Raw genomic sequence first — 21427 nt, 5'->3', positions numbered from 1 at the left:
AGATGTGCCTGAGACCTCAAGGGCATCAAAGCGCCTGAGATTCCTAGCTGCTCTGACAATCTGGCAGCAGATCTGTTTGGCACAGGGCACCACAAAGTCAATAGCAAGCTTTTTGAGTTGTTTCTCTCTTCCCAACCCCATATTGCTCAATGTCTTTCAGTGAGATGCAAAAGGAAAAAAAAATAAAGGGAAGGGTCAGGCTGAGAAAAGAATGTGATAAAGAGCTGGTTATGGCCTTCTGTACTGTTGTCACTTGACACAGCAGCTTCCTAGAGATAGCACAATTATGGATAGATGAGTCCGCAATGTGTCTGGAGCAAAATGCCCTGTGGGCAGTGGACTAAATAAATAGTCATTACCACTCCACAGACTTGAGAGAACACAGATATCTGGCTATCCAAGCCAGCCCCGATGGGGATTATGAGTTACAAATACTCTTTCAGCACTGATAGTGTGCTAACTTTTGAGAAATGAACATAAATTAACATATGCTTTCTTATCTAGTATCCACGTACAGATGCTGATTTTGTGGGTGGTCTCAGAGTCTAGGAGCTTTTCTAGATAAAGGTTTTCACTACTTCTTTACACAAAGAACTGGCTTCAGGGGCAGCTTAAAGACAGTCCTAAATCTCAAAATCTACAGTAGCTGACAAAAAAAAAGGGTATTTTAGGGTATTGCCATAGCTGTGGCATAACAGTATAGGAAATCTTTATGTTGGAGTTTATCTGCATTATTTATTGTTTTCCGACAGCTTTGCTGACATTTTCTTCTCCACTCTTTCAGTCAATATGAGTCATGAGGAGAAAAGGACAGGTCTAGTACACAGGGACATTATATGAATCTATGAACTTCTTCCATGTTATATTTCCTTCTTTTCTTTATTTGAAACCTGAGTCAAGGAAGTGTGCATTAATCTTACTTCATCCCATCTCAGTCTTATGGTATAGAGAAAAAATTGAAAACTGTAGTTACTCATGAGAATTAAATTTCTTTTTTATATTAAAATATGAACCATTAAGAAATTTAAAAAAAAATCCAAGTTCCTTTTCTGCAGGGTCAGCACTTTATAATTCCCTAAAATATATGGTATTTTCAATTCTTTCAGTTCCCATTATCCATTTCATTTTACTGTGTCAAAAAAGGGAAGCATTTTGTCTCTTAGACCATTCAATGCTATTAGGAATGAAAAATCCTCTCTCTAATGAAAAATCATGTTCTGTTTTATCATGATCATTCTAGTTCTTTAATACTGTTCACGTGGTGCAATAGTTCTGTTGCAATTAAGGAAGCCACTGAAGCACAGACTACTGGGGAAAAAGCACTGCAGCACTGTATCTTTTCCTTGCTGCTAGCCCAGATCTTCCTCATCAGTGAGACAGAGAAAAGGGAGTTGGGAGGACCTGGAGGAGAAGCAGGAGCGGTAACATGACTGGCTCTTCCAGGCAGACCATGACTAAGACCATGAGCTGGTAAGAATGCACACAGTTTGAGGCACAAATTCCCTCCTTTCCCAATCACCATATGATTTCACACCCCAGAAAAACTCTAGGTGCTTGATTTGTATGTATTTTAGTGACAGCGAGAAATGGAAGAAACTGTAGTTAACATTCAAGAGACATAATGCATACGTTCCCAGTGATAAAAGTCCCCTGACTTGTTTCCTGTCACTCTATTTAAATCTCCTATAAATTCAAAAGATCTTTCTGCAGTGCACGACAACAAATATTTGTTGGTCAACAGCTGACCCCTGCTGGTGTGAAAAAATATAAAAAAAGAAACACACCAAACAATAAATACTAATAAAAACCACATCCTATTTATTATTTTTCCAGCCTCCTTTGTGCATATTTGCCTTTGGCTTGTACTTCATTTTGATTAATCACATAACTCTATCAGGACTGTATCTCTTCAGCCTGTTTGCAAAAAGAAAGGATGTTGTTGCTGTAGTTTCTTATACTTCCATCCGTAATCAACCACATGCTATTCATTTATCTATAGCATCTTCTCATGTCTGCTCCATGTGTCCAAAAATTTCCCTTTGATAGTTTGCAAACAAGTTCCTGGCAATTTCTTGTTTCATTGTCTGTTTATTTGGAAGTGATTATAGCAACAGATTCTCTTTTCTGTGCTTCTGCACAATTCAGATTTTTATCAGTAATGCCATCATTACTAGTATGCTTCTTCTCCTGTTTTCTCCTACTCATTTGACTTTCCCCTAACTTGAACCAAAAACTAACTTTTACAACAGCTCACAAAAAATTTACATTATTTGTCCTGCATACCCACTATCTACCTTTATACATGATCCCTTAATCTTGTCATGAACAGTCCATCCATTTTTCAGTTGGTATTATTATCAGAGTTCTATATAGCTGTACTGTCTTCTCTTGGCAATTCACTCAATAACTCTGGTCCTCCCACCAGCAAAATGGGAATGTAGGGGAAGGGGTTAAATCAGGCATTCACATTAATACACTGGTAAGGCTACTTTCTCATATTTCCTTATTGAACTGTACCATGTCAGTCTAACAATTCAGATCAGATGTACATATGAAATCACAAACCACATTTTACTTTTAATTTACACAGGATTTACAAACTACATTTTTAAATTTACATGATGTTTCACACATTTTTATAAATCATGCATTCAGTAATTTGTGTTGTTCTTTGTGCATTATGACTCTCTCAGATAGCCAGGAATGAACTCTCTTTTATGCATATTTAACTAAATTGTCCAAGACAGATATTTCTAATGTAAGCCCACTGGAGCTGTGCAACAGTTTTGTCATCTCTTTGGGTGGGAGGCTCCACATTCAGCATTCAGCTACTGGGAAAGTTCTGCCTGCAGCTTTCTCCCAACCCTCCTCCCACTGGTCAGCAGCTTTTGTGACAGTTCAGCTCTTGTCCCTAAAAGAGAGCAAAATTTTTTAAAAACACCCTTTTTTGCCTCAAATAACTGCTAAAAATCTTGTCACTTTGGATTACATTTTATCTTGCCTTCCAGCTTCTTGTAAAGTTTAAAAGCATGTATTCCTTACAGAAAACTTTGTACACCTGATAACACTTCCCAGAATTTTAATTTCTTCCTTTTCATTTCTTCTTTCCATTTTATTTAAGTGTTGCTGTGTTAGTCTCCAGCAACATTTTTGCCTTAGGGAGCTTCAACTTAATCACATTCTGGTTTTATTAACTCTGTGTCTTAAATAGAAATGTTTTTTCAGTCCTCTTCTCTGGCACACAGAGCTGTCTCAGTACATCCATTGCAAGGGGTAGCCTTTTCTGGAGTCAAAATATAATTTTTTTATGGTTTTTTCAAGAAAAAAATTACATCTAGGGAACGTTTTATTGAAATCATCTCTCTGGAATAAAACTCCTTCCATGGCCTTTAAATTACATGCTAAAAATGAAAATAAAAATGAAACAAACAAATAAATAATGCCATCTTTACATTTCTAGGGTGCGCTCACTATTTGTCATTCTGTGGAAAAGTTTTCTGTATGTGCAAATATAAAACTGGAACTGGTTTGGGCTTTTTTTGGTTGGTGGATTTGCTTGATTTGCTTTATTTGTTTGTTTTGTGGTTTGGTTGGTTTTTTGTATTGACTCTAATTTCAAACATTAATATTGAAGTCATGAGGCCTTGTAGAACATATTTCAGGAAACAGCTTGTCATTAATTTGATTTTGTTGTGGCCTGATGAACTCCACAGCCTCACTAAGGCTTGCAGGCAGGACTGAAGTGGGGTCCAAGAGCCTGTAGAAAGGAGAACACATGTAAAGCACTTTAGTTTAATGTATAGAGAGCTGAATATGTATATGTTTTCTGAGACACAAAGTTCATTGTTGTAGCACTGAAGTGAAACCTTCATTTAGAGGGAGCAGCCCTGAAATATTTAAAACCTGGTACCTATGAAAATTCATCCCCTTCTTCATGTCCTTCTCTTTCATCTTTTTAAGTTAAATAGTTAAAAGAGTAACTAGCAGTAACATATTGACACTGAGGTGCAGCATCTGTGCATTTTTCTTAATAGTTCAACCTTGGCTGCATATTTTCTGCCTTGCTCAATGTATAGGATTCCTTATTTATGCATGATTTTTATGGAAAAAACCAAAAAAGTATATTACAAAAAGGCAAAAGTTTACCATGTAGTTAAAGCACTAGAAAGGAATTATTTCAAACTGAATCTCACTGGTGCTACAGGTTTTCTCTGTGATCTTGAGCAAATCACTTAATCTCTTTGTACCTCTGCTCCTCATTTATTTCTTAAAGGATGGTAATACTTCTTCTGTCTCTCTATTTACATTGCAAACTCCTTTTACTCTGTGTTTTATATTAATCTTGTTGCAATAAAGATCTTATCTAAGAATTCTTACTATAGAGTTGCCTTTATCTACATAAAAAGCAATATATTCTCTATGATTAGTTATCCTACATGAAAGGTTATCCTGAGCTGTGACCTGGCTGTAAAAGGAGTTGTTATTACTGCACCAGAGGTGCTTTAGAGACCAGTCAGACTCAGAACTTCAGCGTTGCATGGCTCTTTCATCAAGAGATGGTGGGTTGTAATTAGAAAGCTTTCTCTATGACAATAAAATAAATGACCTTCAGAATGGCTCTTCAACCACTCTTGAAGAAAAGGTTCAACCACTCTTGAAGAAAAGCAGTTTGGAATGACCTGCATCTGCACCTTTAAACCCAGCCAGCACTGGGGGAGGCAGGCTACTTGAGCGCTGACCACTGGGAAGGGGTTCAGCTTGTATTATCTCCCTGACTGTATCCTGGATTCTAAAGAGAGATTTCTGGGCCAAAAATTTAACATCATCAGCAGAAATGGAAAGCAATGTTTTCAGGCTGTGTTTAACAGTGGCCAGTCAAACCTTACAATCTCACTGAAAATTCTGCCTCTGTATACAGTTTCATGCTTATAATAATGTATCCCAGTCTTGCTTTATGTAAATACCAAGGCTGGAAAAGAAGAAAATGTGCTGCAAAAGAAACTTTTCTCTAGTAAAACTTAAGAAACTTGACATCAAAAATTGATTATAGTAAGTTCAGCCAAAATTTGGAAAAAAAAAGTTTTTGTTCAAACTACTCCATAATACAGAAAATATTCCCTGATGAAAGGGAATGAGACTTTGGATCAGTATTTCAGGTGATTACAATTTATATTTATGATTTATACCATTTAGTGATGAAAGCATTCTTTTATGCATTAGGAGGGGTATGGCTTTACCCCTCCTGAATCAGTAAGAGGATTGAAACTTAATTCTCCTGCATACCTACAAGAAAGCTCAGAACTGGTACAGAATGAAGAACCATGTCATCTTTGACTGTGCTCTGAAAGGAGGAGCTGATCTGTCTCCTCAGTTCATGTAAGAATGTATTAGGAATCCAGGTCTGAGTCTCCTAAAGAGATCTTCACAGATCACACATGTAATCCAGTGCAGAACATAAATGTAATGTTTAAGGAAGAGTCAAAGTAAAGACAGTTTTACTCAGCACTTCTTTCTACCTTGGCTGGGAACTTCCTGGTTAAATCCTCTTGGCATAAGGTCATGTCTTTTTACTCCTGACTGCCTTGATAACTATAGTATTTGAGCACATCAGAAAAAGAAATTAAAATATATGCTTTGGTATTTATAAAAACTGGAGATGTAGGTATGCTTGTTTCAAAGGTTTGTGTCCCAGCAGTCTTTAGGTGACAGTCAAGGCTGATGTCGTGCAGGTGAGGAGCTTAAGTGGCTCTCCACAGAACAGAGCAGCCTGATGCCCAGCACAGACACAGCTGATAGAATACACTGATGCTGAAAAATCATTATTGTGCCCACTCCAGCTACCTGCTTCTCAGTTCTGTCACTGTTGACTTACTGGCATGGATCAGGACATCTTTTTTTGATTTCTCTCCAGCATACGCTCTCATAGAGTGTAATAATCATAGAGACAGAGTAAACATGCCTCCATAAACTGTACACAGGACCTGCAAGCCTAACTCCTGGTTACTGCAGCTTTGCTTGACATCAGGGCATTTAAATCTCTGTTGAAATCTAACTCTGTCTGATTCCAAAAGGTTTAAAATCTAGACATATTTACCTAACAAAATGTCTTATTATGGTATGAGCTTCTACAGTAAAGACCTACATTGCAGCTATCCAACAGCCCTAGTAATGGTGGACGCAGCTGAACTATAACTTCGAGAATTACCATCCTACCCCAGATACATTGTCATGTGGGACTGAAAAACAGTAGCAAAAAAGAAACCAAAAATAAGTTGTTTAACTACTTATTTTGCAGTTTTGCAAAGAGTTTGAAGTGTGGCCTAATCAGCTGCAACATCTGATTAAATACTAGCCTGCACATGCTATGCTTTCTGAGGAGTGTTTTATGTGTTCTTGTCTCGGCAGACTGAAGAAGTCCTGAAGATTGATGGAGGGCCATGCTATTCAAACAGCAGGCGTTGCTGAGACAGAAGCTCTTTGTGCTAGGCAGCCTTGCTATTGGAAGTCTCCTATATCTAGTTGCCAGAGTTGGGAGTTTGGATAGGTAAGTCATTAAGTAGCTGCTCTCTTGTGTAGAATGGGGTAAGATTGTCTGAGTTTCTGCTTCAAGGGTTTGATTGCTTTCATGCTCTGTTTTTTGGTTTGCCTTTTTTTTCTTAGAGTCTACTTGTACAGGAGGACAGAAAGACTGGCTATTTTAATGTGGTTTTCATTATTTATTCCTACCCTTTGGAGAAGGGAGTCATCCCTGTCAAAGTTTTTCTGTTTGTCCATTTGTATTCTGAACACACTGACACTTGTTTTCAGAGAATAAACTAGCATCCAGTAAAAATGTCATTACAGTAGCTCATTTTGCCTGTGTACATCTGTGTGTTGACCTCTAATTTCAGCAAAACAGTTATGATGTATTTATACATCTCCTTTTCTAAATTTGTGAGCAAGCAATTAATGTGCTACAGTGGTAGTTAAAATTAAGTATGAGCCTGCAGAGCAGCTCGTCAAATTTTGAATACTATTTCATTTGAAAGATTGCTTCAGGGTTTGAGAATTTTAACTATGTTAATTAGCTGGTATTTTCTGTAGCTGAATGTGCTAAATAAGTGGGTTTTCTCTGCAAATGATTTCCCGGAGAGTAGTAGAAAGCACAGCAGAGAAAATTAAAGAGTGTTTGGCACTTCTGACCAGGCTGACTTTTGACTGGTTCTTGACAGTGCGACAGTAGTGCTACCTGCACTGACACTGCTGTTCTTGTCAGCTTTGAAATGGCCTGGAATTGCTGCGGTCAGTGCTACACAAAGTCACAACATATTAAAAAAAAAAAAACAAAAATCCCAACAACAACAACAAAAACAACAAAGAAAAGAAAAAAAGCTGTTTAGAAAGCATGAATGAAAAACACCTACATGATTTCCAGAAGCAGGTAGACAGTTTGCAATTGTTAATGCTATATTCTTGTCCTTCTTTTAAATGTTGCAACATATTAGTTGGTTTCAAAATTGTCACACAATGCTGTGTGAATATGTGGTGCTTGGAAAGTGAAAACTGCTACCTACTGTCCACTGCTAGGTAACAGTGGGCTCCATTGGCAGTCACTGGGTGTCTTCTTCCAGTCCTCAAATCCACTCCAGAAGAAGGAGACCATGTACTCAGCTAGGACCAAGTGCATTGCAAATTAAGCCCTGGAACTTCTTTCCCCTGATGGTCAAACCATCTCTGATGCTTCAGAAGTAGAAATTTCACTGAGACTAATGTGATTTTGTAAATGGAGGCAGAAATCCTTACTGGTCCCTGCAAAAGTGTATTTTATGCTCAGAGGCATGAAGTCTAATTAACCTTCTCCTATTATCTATGATTGTACATCTACAGAATTTACTGATGGCTATAAAATTATCTCGCCACAGTATTTGACTCGCTGACCTCCTGCGGCAATGAATTCCTCTGGTTTCATACGTAGTGTTGCCAATGGCAGTAAAATTCAGTTTTGTTCTCTTGCTTTACCAATTGTGAATCATACCACACTGCTAAAAAGCAGTCCTGTGTATGGACTTGTTATGAAATAGAGAGAAAGAAGTACTAGAAAGGACAAGGCGCAGATGAATTAACTAAAAATATTCTTCTGCCTGATCCTTGTTGAATCTCTCAGTAAAAGGATGCTAAGTGACTTCAACAGACTCTGGAATAACTAATTGTTCAGCAAGAAATCCAGATTCATTTATGCTTAATTTATGCTGATCTAATTTGAACAAGCAAGCTGGGGGTGGCTCATGTTTAATAGCCTCAGATTAGGCTCTCCAATGGCAGTGTCTTGAGTTTCCTCAGGCCCAAAGGGAAATTACCACTAGTTTATGTGATTCATTGAGTCATAAAATCTGATAAGATGAGCACTTCCCTCCAGGGGAGGCCACCTTCCTTCAGCTCCTGAGTGCATGGATCTGCTTCACATGTAGAAGCTCAAATAGATTCCGTGTCAATTTTGAGCATATCTGGATTAGTCTTTGAGTTACCTGACTCCCTGACTGGCCGTACCAGGGGCCTCCACATCTGATTTCCATGCTACAAAATACTCCTGCTGGAACCAGGTTTATAATCTTTTGCTGCTGTGACACCTCCCTTGGAAGAAAATTAGGAAGTATTCTGGATCAGGTGAGACAGCTCATTAAGATTGCCCAGACCTACTCCAGCTGTTTTGAAACTTTTCAGAAATACAGTTCCTGGAGATTAATTGGTTCATGGTGGGTTCTCTCAAGGAGAATAATTGTGGAGTTTTACTGTAGCAGCTTGAGAAATTACCTGTTTTGGGAGAGCAACTCAGTGATACAATGAGTGCCACATACTCTTTCTTAGCAGAGAACTGTTATTTAATGGGAAAGTTACTCAGACAATTAAGAATATCAGCATGTTGCAATATAAGAGTAACTAGTTACATCTTGGATTAAACTATGAGGATCTGCCCTTTACTTACCACCACCAAGATCTTTTGTGTTACTTTTTTATTGTTTAGAGAGAGTAGAATCAGGGAGAAAGAGTAAAAAAACCTGAAATACAAAGGCTGAGGAAAGACTTCTAACAACATTGAATCTTTTCCCTTAGGCTAGAGGATATCTTGAGTATTTATTTATTGTCAAAGGAAACCACCCTGTTTGACAAGCTGTTGTGTTACACTGAAGGCAGTGCTAGCTGTCTTTTTGAGCAAGAGATAAAATTAGTTAAGATGGGTCTGGAACTGCTGTTGTGGAATCCTCTTTGCTTGAAAACAAATAACAAATACGCAGAAGGAGAGGGAAGAGAACAGAGACAGCAATTTCAGCTTCTGTTTCTTATGTTTTTAATTGACACCTTGCTGATGCATTAAGGCTCTCACCAGCCACATTATAGTCTGACCAAATTGTAGCATTGTTGAGACATTTTTTCCTTTTTTTTTTTTCAATATAGGCTGGTTTGCATCAGCATTTCAACTATTCAGTCTTTGCCACCAAGTCAGACTTTTCAGTAGATGGCAGAGAGAAAGAGATAGAAGAAGCTAGACACTTGAGAAAAGAGATCACAGGAACTCACTTTTCATCACACTTTCTAATTAGTCTACAGGATGTAGCTAGAGCTCATGTGAACCCAGCAATGTCATATGGATTATTTCCCTGGCTCTGTCTGGACAGGCTATATCTCACAGCATCTGGATAATCAAGGAAGCAGCTAACAGGTCAACCAGGGAGATCAGACTTACTTCGTCCCAACCATCCATTGTCCTAGAATCAGTGTCAAATTAGAGACCCCAACAAGCAGTGATGGATGGAAAACCTGCAAAGAAATAAATAATTATGTCCTGAAAGCAGGGTTTGAATAATATATAGTAAATGAGTGAGGGACCACATGCTGAGAAACTAGAATAAATACTGAATACCTAAACAGCTATTAATGAGCATTGCCCATCTGGTATACTGGCTAAGGCAGGGGTCCTGTGAAAAATAATAGCATGTGGCTGTGTAATTTAAGAACTGTATCATAATATATGTGCACAGCAAGCTCACACTAAAATTGCCTAGGCAACCTTTGTTCTTACATATCCTCAAATTTGGAGAGCATGGCTCCAAAAAAAATTAGTAAAAAATATTTTTTGTAGGACCTTGGAAGCTCTCTGTACATACCAAGCTAATCTTCAGTGAAACATCGGCCTGTATAATGTCCAAAGCGCTGATTTGAGAGTGGACATGAGTTTATTCAAGGTTGTGTAAAGTAAAGTTTTAACATTTTTCTTACTGAACCACTTCTTGGATCCAGTGGTATCAGATACAAGAACAAAGAATTAGAAAGTGGAAAAGAGGGGAAATAATTGTAGCTGAATATAAAAGAATAGTAGAAAAATGCAGTTGCAAAAGAAGAAATAATAAAACACAAAATAAGTGGGAGGAGTCCCTTCAGTGGAAGGATACAAGAGTGATTATAAGAAAATCATTGATGTAACAATGTAATAAATGAATTTTTAAAAACTTTTCTTGCCATTCTTTTTGTACCTTGCTAATCTTATCTGAATCAGAACCTTGAACTTTCTGGTTCTGACTGGCAGAGAAACACTGGGCATATTTTAAAGAGGAAGAAAAATACTGAAAGTTGATGTTTAGAAATCTGGTTTCACTCCTTTTCCTCCTCTTCATCAAAAAAGCCATTGCTGGATCAACACAATGGAAAGACTTCAGGCTAGAATGAGAAAAGTATGGGAAAGAGATTACTTAAATCAATTGGATTTTCAGATCAAAATGTCCAAATATAATTCATCTTAGAATGCCTTAAAAAGTGCCAAACCCATCAGAAAATAATGAGGAATGTGGAAGTTAAGGCAAGGTTCAAGACCCAAGAACAGTAATCATAGTTCCTATGCTGGCAAAGGGCAGATGGATCAAGTTAGGAATTTCCTGGCTAAATCAGGGCAAAAAACCCAGATTAAATAATAAAAAAGGCAAATGATCTAACCACTGGCAGAATAAAATAAGAGTTGAAAGATGGGCACATCACATTACATTTGAATATGTTCCCAAGAGCATGATTCCCTTGCCCATAAATCTTGTCTTGAGAGATATCCTCTTTTTACAAGTACCTCTTATTTTACTTGCAGACTGCAGCCCCTCTGCCCCATTGATGGTCGTTTTGGACCCCGTGGCCAGGACGAAATCCCCTTGCGAGCCCTGCAGTTCAAGCGAGGTCTGCTCCATGAATTTCGAAAGGGCAATGCCACCAAGGAACAAATCCGACTGCACAATCTCGTTCAGCAGCTTCCCAAGGCAATTATCATTGGGGTGCGGAAAGGAGGCACCCGAGCACTACTGGAGATGCTGAACCTTCACCCTGCAGTGGTCAAAGCTTCTCAAGAGATTCACTTCTTTGACAATGATGAAAACTATGCCAAGGGAATTGAGTGGTACCGGAAAAAAATGCCTTTTTCTTACCCTCATCAAATAACAATTGAGAAAAGCCCCGCGTATTTTATCACCGAGGAAGTACCTGAAAGGATTTACAAAATGAACTCATCTATCAAATTATTGATCATTGTCAGGGAACCTACCACAAGAGCTATTTCTGATTACACTCAGGTGCTGGAAGGCAAGGAAAGAAAGAACAAAACTTACTACAAATTTGAGAAGCTGGCAATTGATCCCAATACCTGCGAAGTGAACACTAAGTACAAGGCAGTGAGAACCAGCATCTACACAAAACATCTGGAGAGGTGGTTAAAATACTTCCCAATCGAGCAGTTTCATATTGTGGACGGAGACCGGCTAATCACAGAACCACTGCCAGAACTCCAGCTGGTTGAGAAGTTCCTAAATCTTCCTCCAAGGATAAGTCAGTACAATTTATACTTCAATGCCACCAGAGGGTTTTACTGCTTGCGATTTAACATTGTCTTTAACAAGTGCCTGGCGGGTAGCAAGGGACGCATCCATCCAGAGGTGGACACCTCTGTCATTACCAAATTGCGCAAGTTCTTCCATCCTTTTAATCAAAAATTCTACCAGATCACGGGGAGGACATTTAACTGGCCCTAAACTAAACTTCATACAACATTTTCTGTTGCACCTGAGGCATGCAATAGGATGTCTCTGCTGAAATATGCACTTTTCATAGATACGACTAGCAAAGTAACTTTTTTCATGCATACGTGTACATAATGCAGTGTGTGACCAAATATACAGTGGGATCGATTTTTTCTACAGAGTAGTAACTAACATAAATTTACTGTCAATATAGTTGCATCTTTTAAGATATAATAATAAAGGGAAAGGAAGTATTTAGGGAAACAAAGTCAGACACTGTTAAAAGGGTCAGTGTTCCTCTTGCTTAGTGAAGTGTTTATGTGACATACTTATTGATCTAAGCAGAACATTATTTTATGCCATAAAAATTCTTGTTAAAAGTCTGTAAAGCTGTGAGAAAGCATACTCTTGAGGCTATATTTGGTATGTGTATTGCTAAAGGAATACTGACACTTTAAACACAGTGCTGAATTTTTACAATGAGAGTGAATAGTACTATTTTCTTATTATTTTAAATGAATATCTTATCTCATACAAACTACATTGTTTTAGAGTTCCTGTGGTGAGTTTGCACTATTGTTTTATTGTATGGACCATAGTGTCACTTGTAGCATGTCAATCATGTGTCAAGAAAAGGTCAAATAATTTTTTTCCTCTATACTTGTGTGTCAGCAAAGCTAAACATGGTGTACATAGTGTACAATGTTTGTAAATACTGGTTTCACACTAAGTAATTCTATTTTGTAAACTGAATATGGCTATTTAATTTATTGTGAAAATTAAATTTATTGTGGTATTTAAAAATGGAATGGATTAAAATTACCTATATGTGCAATGGCTTTTCACCTTTGCTTGATGTATGTCAGTGTGGTCCCTTAGCTTAGACAGGTCATAAGTATGTGTGAGAGAGATTTACTCAGGTAAGCTTGGTTTATAGACAGTTGAGAAAAGTGATACATGTGGCGAGGCAGGATTTATTAAAAAGCTCACCCTTCTAGGAATCTGGTGTAATGCACACCTCAAAGAACATTGTTGCTCTTTGTTGTGGCACTTTGCAAAAATTAATGCAGTTGCTCATGAGGTTAAAGCATGACTGCAAAAGCCTACTGTAACCGGGTATGTCAAAAAAACGGAGTCCCCATTAAAACCAAAAAAAAAAGACAGATGAACAAAATCAGAAGAAAGGTTTTGGTGATTTCATTACCAAAAGGTGGTGATGCTTCAGAAGTCATAGCAAACAGTTGTGACACCTTCAATTTCATCTGCTAATGCATGCATCTGCTTTGAAGAAAATCACCAGAGTATTGTTATTAATGGGATAAACATATAGCTCAAGTTGCCATTCAATAAGTGACAAGAAATTAGTTCAGGAAATTAATATTTTCATGCATTATATATTTTATGGGTCTTAGAGATTAATAAGAAAAAAACAATGAAAGCAAATTTAAAAGTATTTTAAAACAAGAAGAAAAAAAGAAAAGAAAGAAGTGAAAAAAAAAAACAACCCACCACTCCACCACTTTAAAACCACCATCTAGAGATTGATGGAGACAAAAATTTTGGAAGGTGTCCAGAACATCTGAACGTTCTTGGCTATGGCAGCAGAGTGGCTGGTAGTTCAAATTATAAGATCAAGTGTTCCCCATGGGCTGTTTATTTTGTTCAGCGATTTGGAAGCATTGGTTTTTCTAAATAAGTGGTTTTTAAAACTCTTCTGAGAGACTGCTTCTTGTCTTGCTGTATCTTTAATCATATGTGCTAACACTGTGAGCAATGTGCCCTTTCTTCATGCTGCATCAGAGCCGTGCCAGCACAACACGGCAGAGCATATGTGAAATTCTCTGCAGCAGCTACAATACAACTCACTGTTTCCCTGTATGAGCCATTTATCTTGCCTACTTCCAGACAAAAAAGACAGATATTTAACTTATCTAATAGTGTTGAACGGGGAGCTTTTTATCCAATTTAACATTTTCATGGTCTTCAGGTGGGCAGACAGATTCCAGGCAGCTTTGGGTGATACCTTGGATGAAACTTCATATGGTTCTGGCTACAAACTGACTGAAGGCTGAGATGTATTTTCAATGAAAGGGACAAATTAGTTAGGTCAAAGTTACCTCCAAGCACAAAATATGCATTTGAAATTAATATCTCTCTGCATTGATCAGAAGAGACACAGAGACTGTGATCTACCAGGCACAACTACGCATACTCCTGTTAAAGTCAACTGGCTTAACTCCAGCTTATCATTTGCAATTTTGGAGAGACGTGGATAAATTTAGGCTATATCTTAGACAAATCTGGTTCGAAAATGCACAGAAGAATAGTCAGGAACAGCAGGGGAGGAAAAAGGGTTCAAAGGCATTATAATGTATATTAAGAAGACTAAAAGAGCAAGAGTCTGATTCACTTTTGCTAAGCCTTCAATGCAGTGTTGTTAAGTCTATTTGACGTAACCCAGTGAAGAGAAAATTTCAAAACTGAGTCATAATATATAGACACAACACATCACCCAAAGCATTCTCCTAGGTTAATGGGGATTTTGCCTCAGTGTTCATAACCAGTCTGTGAAGTCCTGACTTTATTGTACTTTCCTCTTCAGGAGCAATTTCTGAATAATTCACTTCAACCTCTTTGCTTTGCTTCCCAAATTCTGAGTGAATCATTTCTGCAAATTGTTCATGAGTGTTCAGTCTGGGAACAGCATTCTTAGCTTGAGATTATGATTTCAGAGCAATGCACAGCTACATGAAGTTGCAGCTGTTAACTTGTGGCATTTAAGTTCTCTAAAGACATTGCATCTTTCCTATTTTCTGTACTCTAGAATTACAGACTCACAGCTCTGGTAAATGTTTGGATTAAAACAGCTAATATTTCTGTGTATTTTTATCAGATTATCCCAGCTGCTATTTAAAATACATAGGACAACAATTTGCAGTATAATGGATTATCAGAGATGAGTTTGAAATTGTATTTTTGGAAATTAGTACATAGATAAATAAAGGACTGATAATTGGAGATCAGAGATTCATTTACCATTAACCATCTATACAGCATTTTCTTCAGGAAAGTGGAATAGATATGTAGGAAATGCATATACCCTATGTAAATGGATTTTTCCCTTTTTTTGCCACAATCTCTAAGATTAAAAAAAACACACCCTTTTTAGCAACATGTTTCATTATAATAGTCCAAGATTTTTAAAAGGCAATGGCCATAAACTAAAAACACAGGGCCACCATCCGAACATCAGGAAACACATTTATACTGTGCAGGTAAAGCACTGGCATGGGTTGCCCAGAGAAGTTGCAGATTTTCCATCATTGGAGATATTCAAATGCCATTTGCACACTGTCCTTGGCAGCTGGTTTTGCATGTCTCTGCTTGAGAAGTGGGGGTTCCATTTCCCTTCCAACCTCAACTATGCTGTGACCCTGTGAAAAATCTCTCTATAACATTTAGTTCTTAGTGAGTACGGCCCATTGGTTCAGTGTTGTAGAGACCACAAAGAAAGCGGAACCCCAGTGTCACAAGCCAGCCCAGCCACTGCTCAAACCCAGGGTATGGAAGCACTACAGGGCACATATTTACTCCCTGGATAGCTGATCTAACTCAGGCTGGAAGCCTGTTCAACTTACTGGAACCCTGTAATAGGAGAGCTCTTTCATTAATGACAGTGTTACAGATCACTGCTGCTAGTTTCAGTACAGACTGAGACAACCACAGAGACCAGGGAGTTCACAAAGGACCCTTCTTCACGAAGGGGAGGACAGAAGTTGAATATTACAGGGAGTGGTGTCTTTGCTTTAATTTAAAATTGGATAAAATGCTATTTCTTTCCTGTGTAAAAATAACTTTAGAAACCAAGTGTGTAGAAGGAGTCTACAATCCCATGGCAGTTTAAGTCAACCCACCTCATATCTGCTAAGGTCCCAGTCTCTGTCCTCATACAATGTGCTCCTTCCCACTCCTTCACACTGACTCTCATGATTACCTGCCCCTTCCATGTGTAGCTACTTCAATTCACTAGGCAGGCAGAAGACTAACCTATTCAAAAAGAAGAGAATGTTGCTAAATCTCTTCTGGATTAGACCAAACATCTTTTCAAATCAGGATCTGCCACTAGTAGTGGCCAGTAATTAATGCTTTGTGCAGGACATTGAAACAAAGAAAACACAAAGACATTTCCGCGCTTGAATGGTTGGCAGTCATTGGATGTCTCCAGTGGGAGAGGATAGGCTTCAGAGATAACAGCACTGAGTGCCTTCCTCTTCTTTGTACTTAGCCAAAAATACCTTGAACCCACTGAAGAGGTGTTCCCAAGACATCCTGTAAGCCCTCTTGTGTTATCATTTTACTAGAATAGATTGCAAAGTAAATCAGAGAAATTTTGATAGTACCTTTAAAATCTGACAGTAAGCATAAAGATGTGGTAACAGAAGTTTTATCTTCCTTCTTAACTCACCTCAAAAATGCTATGGATTGTCTAATTAGCTTCTTGAAAAAATACTAGCCACAAGACTTTATATTTATTGAAGGCCCCTGAGCAGTTCCTCAGATTTGTAAAAGACTGTAGAAGCAGAATAAATGATGATAAATTTCACTTTTGAAAGAGCTTGTTTACAGAGACAAGGACTTCAGGTAAATCTTTAAAAATTATTTTAATAGTAATCTCAGACATTTTTTGTTGTTGTACTCCTCAGTTCTGAGGACACCAACTGTCTATTTAGCTACATTGTCATTAGTTTTCTATTTAATTTAGAGTCTGCCACATAAAATTTACTTCACAAAGAAAAAAACAATTTAAAACTCAATAATATAGATCCAGTGAGTCTCAGATTGCATTATAAAGGCTTAATTTGGTTACTGAAGGCTTATGCATACTAGTGAAACAGGCATGTGCCCAGACTAACCATCATCAATGCCTATAAGTTGATATTTCCTTTGTTTATGAGTTTCTTTGAGGAGATACTTTACATGTGATATTCCATAGCACTCTTCTACCAGCTGATCAGCTCTGGCTAATCTGTTCTTTAAAGACTGACTTACCTTCTGACAACTTTGACACAGACATAATAAACCATCTTCAGAGCCACCAACTATCCCTAACTTCATTTATATTTATAGAGAAAGGATTTTCAGTCCTTTCTGCAATAATGCACTGATGAAAGAGTCAAGCCCTTAGAGAACGTCCATGTGTTATCAATCTGGATACCAGCCTTTTTCCCAGGGCTTGAATTGACAAGTGCAAGGAAAGCACAGAAAAGACTAGAATGCCATGGTCCATCTGCTGCACCGTGTTTAGCATATGGTAATGAAGATTACCTGCTGTTCTGAGATTTTTAGTAAAACTGGCAACGGCGTGGCATGACTTTAGGAGCTGATGGTGACCAAATTACTGCACTCTTTTTAGTTTATGTCGAGCTTACTTTCAGTTCAGCTTTGACTCCATTCGACATCTTATTAGTTTCAAAGTTTTTTCTCATGGTGCACAGTGATCCACAACTCTCCCTGAAATATATGTCTTGTGAGACAGAAAGAGAAATATCAGAACAGGCTGCCATTGTCTTTGCCACTGTGACCACAGAGAAAGGCTGTGGTACAAGGAATTTAGTTCTGCTGGCATCCTTGTGATTCCTACATGAGTCCTCAACAACCTCCAAAATAATTTCCCCTCAGCAGCAGTGCTCACTTCTTTAGAATGTTAATGCTTTTGTGAAAGTGTCCTGATTATTGATCAGGATAAGAAACATTTTGAACAGATTGTAGTCCTTTGATACAGTACATATACAGTACACATAATATACAGAAAAACATAGCATATGACAAGGAAACAATGCTACTTCAAGCCATCTGATGTTATGCCTCAGGCTGATTAAATAGACAAAAGGAAACATGACAGAATCATGCACATCTTACCCTTGGCCTTAATTGCAAACAACTGTTTTGTAAATGTATGAGGTCTTTGCCATCCAATTCCTTGGCTGATTTTCTTCCGATGAAAGACTTTCCACTTCACTGAACTGTGAAGGCTTCATTTTCATTTCAAACCCATGGAGACATAAGAATTAATTTACAATTCCCTACTATATGGAAAAGAAGTTATAGGCATTTCATAAGAGGTGGAACTAAAAGCAGCACTGTTACTAACTTCATCTTCAGAAAATTGCTCCAGTTGTTGTAAGCTCCTCAGTAAAGCTTCACTAGTAATACAGCTTTATAGGAACAGAAGAAAAGCCTTTTTACTCTGGATGGCTGTGTAGCAGCAGAGTGTCTTGCAAAGATGCAGCCCAAACCTATAAGGTTAGTGAAGTGAAATCATCATTTGTCTTAAAAACTCCACCTTTGGTATGCATTGAAACAGTCAGCCTGCTCCAAGGAGATGAAGGAAATAACAATGTCTTTTTTCTTTTTTTTTTTTTAAGTGAATGGTAAATCTACTCTTCCAAGAGGTAGCCACAGGTAATTATCATTTCCATCAGTAGTAATTAGCAATGCATATCCCATACAATGGGCAGCTACTATTACACCTTCAGGCTCATTTTAATCAATTTGCTCTGCAGTGCCCCAAGAATTAACTAGAGAAGAAACTTCCAGTCAGTGCTAATGAGATAAAAAGTCTGACCATATTTCTTTCCTGGGCTCTAAAGTTTCCACCTTTATGCAAGAGGTCTTCCCTGTCACTGTGGCCTGCCATTCTGTCCTCTGATAACAAAAGAGGAAAAAGCAGAGCTAGTTATACAGGTTCATTTATATTCAAGATTCAGCAAAATTTCCTTTGCAAAGCCACATAGGCTTTATTTTAAAATGCTGTCAGTTGATGTTGAGTATTTCACAGCTGTCATGTTCATTTTGACTTTTACACCTAGATATTAAAAGAAATACAGAATATAATTATGCAGACATCTTCTCAAGACTTGGAGATACCTAAACAATTCAGATTTCTATTTTTAATCCATTTTAGTGGATTTGAATAACAATTGCACAAAATATTAAGTAACTTGATAAATAAAAGTAGTGGCAATCTTTACGTTGCATAAAATAGCAAAAATAAACACAGGAGTACATTAAAACGGTAGGTACCTTCTTTTCTTGGATGTTCCTAAGTGTAAGCCTACAAGACTCTTCTTAACAGCTTACTTCTTCAACCCCAAAAGTGCGCTGAGTCACACCCAGAGGTTGTTGCTGCTGGCACCATAAGGATATTCTTTGAGCACAGGAGACAAGTATTCAAATTTCCTTAAGTTGAGGAAACTCAAATGTAAGGTAGGCACTTAAACAAAGGCAAAACAAGGTTGTGTACTATGACTCTTTGCTAGGCTTGCTTAGCACCAGCTGATCTTGTACAGCGTCCTCCAGAAGCCTAATGGATGGATGCCACAAAGTCTTGGAGAGGTAAGAGGCTATACTGGCATGATTGATTGGTTGCTGAATCCTTAGAAGGCACTACACTTACTCATGTAGAAATAACCTAGCAGCTACTCCTGTGTTACAAAATCTGTGAGGTGGTTAAAAAGTTTAGGCATTGCACAAATGATCCCCACCTACCCCAAATATCTTGGAGTGACACCCTTGAACTTGCAAATCTCACATGTGAAACCATGCTCTAGGTCTGCAAGTTAGCAGCCAACTTAAAACCCTCTAAGCCTGCACAGGGAAACCAACACTGCACTGTTTCCTGCACAGAGATGAGACCAGGCCCTCTGCAATATTTCAGCTCTGAATAGTGAATTACAGGATGCAATTACATCTTGGTTGTTCACATAGCATAGGGAAACCTGGGCACTCTAGCTAGTTTGGTCAAGAGCTTGGGTGCAGGACTTGTTCTATTAGCCACCAAGCAATCATCCAACCTGATAATGCATCATGAAAACAGCATTAGATTTCATTTGAGTAACACTAGTGATCTCATTTCATTTCCTTTATGTTATGTTAATAGTTATAATCCAACAGCTCTGATGTCCTTTTAACTTGTACAGGCCTGTGTGTAATCAAGCTGAAGGTTTAGTAGCACTTGGTATTCAGTTAATTCCAGGTTTTCTGCTGCAGCTTTTTGTAAGTGCATTCTGAGAACCTAGAAGGAGCTAATTTTCTCCCATGTAAGTGAAAATCAAACCCAGGACAGAATCAGACCCCACAAAGGTAAAACTCCGCTGCCTCTAATTTAAGAGACCATATCTGCCACCTGTATAGCCAAGTCATTGTGAAATACCTCTGTTAAAGCAAATTTTGTGATTGTTTCCTGAGGAAAGCTTCAGGTGTGGAAAAGAAGGGACCATAACAGTGGCTGGAGCCATTGTTCAAAATAACATATCCTGAAAGTCAGGCCAAGGCTGTGTAATGAATATACTTTTTCTGTACTGATTTGGGTCCTAGCATATCCAGTGTATCCCAACAAATTTTCTGCTTGCACCCAGATGGGGAAAAGTACTTTCATGTTGAGCTTCCATGGCCTGAGTATTGACAGAAATCTCCCTGGGCAACCAACATAGCACCTGTGGGAGCGCATGTGCAGCCATTCTCCTCCTCCTCTGCCTAATCTATCCCACCACCTTTCCACTCTAAGTCCCACACCATTAAGTTCTCCATAATCTCTATGGAAAGGAAGCAGAAATCCAGAATAATGACAAATCCAGTGTCTCTATGGGGGTGATTGTGGATGGTACTGACTTGTACCGGGCAGATGAAAGCTGAGAAGCAGCCTCAGTGCAGCTCTGCGGGCGCAGTGTGGCTGCACTCCCCAGCTAGCAGAGCATCTTGATTTTCCTGCAGGAATCAAAATCTGCAATGGTGGCAGACCAAGGGCAAAGCAGGCTTGTTTGCTGATGCACTTTGTCCCATTGCTCAGGGAAGAGCTGTGATTCCTGGGGGGACTGCTCTCGTCTTCTTTTTAGGGATATAAGGCAAGTCTCTCCCTTGCTACATAACCTTTCTGTATATGTACATGCCTTATTCTGTCTTTCATGTACACCTGGGAGACAGACACTGGCGTGGGTCTTTTGCTGTCTCACCTTAGAGCTGGTTTAAAAATCTCTTGCTTTGATAAGAGTTTGTTTGTTCACATATTTTGTTGCGGATTTGCAGTACAGAAGGGACTCTGTGACTTTTGTGTGCTAGGTAAAGCAGTAGTTATGGACTTGCTAAGACTTCTCACGTTAGAGAAATCTTGCCCTTTTGCTCGGTTTCTTGTTGGATGAGTTACCAGGTTTCCAGGGGGACAGAAAATGCAGCTCTGTATGTCCAGCCAAAGGTACTATGAGCATGACTGGCAGTTTATTATCCTCCCAATCAAAGCACAGGACAAATTAACCACATAAAAAGGAACTTGTTCCAGTTGTCAGCTAAAGATTCCAAGTGAAGGAAGATGTCCCCACACATTTTGAGCTATTATAAAGCAGGAA

At 38.4% G+C, this 21427-nt stretch overlaps 1 protein-coding gene across 3 annotated transcripts in view; it reads left to right on the top strand.

The window, feature by feature from the left end:
• Positions 1–12861, top strand: part of HS3ST5 (heparan sulfate-glucosamine 3-sulfotransferase 5) — a 119717-nt gene extending 106856 nt beyond the window's left edge. For all 3 annotated transcript variants that reach the window (XM_031066661.1, XM_031066660.1, XM_031066659.1), the window contains 2 exons: positions 6406–6544; positions 11108–12861. In XM_031066661.1, coding sequence (XP_030922521.1) covers positions 6438–6544; positions 11108–12038 — 1038 coding nt within the window. In that variant the 5' untranslated portion in view covers positions 6406–6437 and the 3' untranslated portion in view covers positions 12039–12861. The remainder of the gene's footprint in view (positions 1–6405; positions 6545–11107) is intronic.
• The last annotated feature ends 8566 nt before the right edge of the window (positions 12862–21427 follow it).

This window comes from Geospiza fortis, unplaced genomic scaffold (genome assembly GCF_000277835.1).
Source record: "Geospiza fortis unplaced genomic scaffold, GeoFor_1.0 scaffold98, whole genome shotgun sequence".
NCBI classification, from domain to species: Eukaryota; Metazoa; Chordata; class Aves; order Passeriformes; family Thraupidae; genus Geospiza; species Geospiza fortis.
Note: the sequence above shows the minus strand (reverse complement) of the source record. Positions and strands in the feature narration are given on the sequence as shown.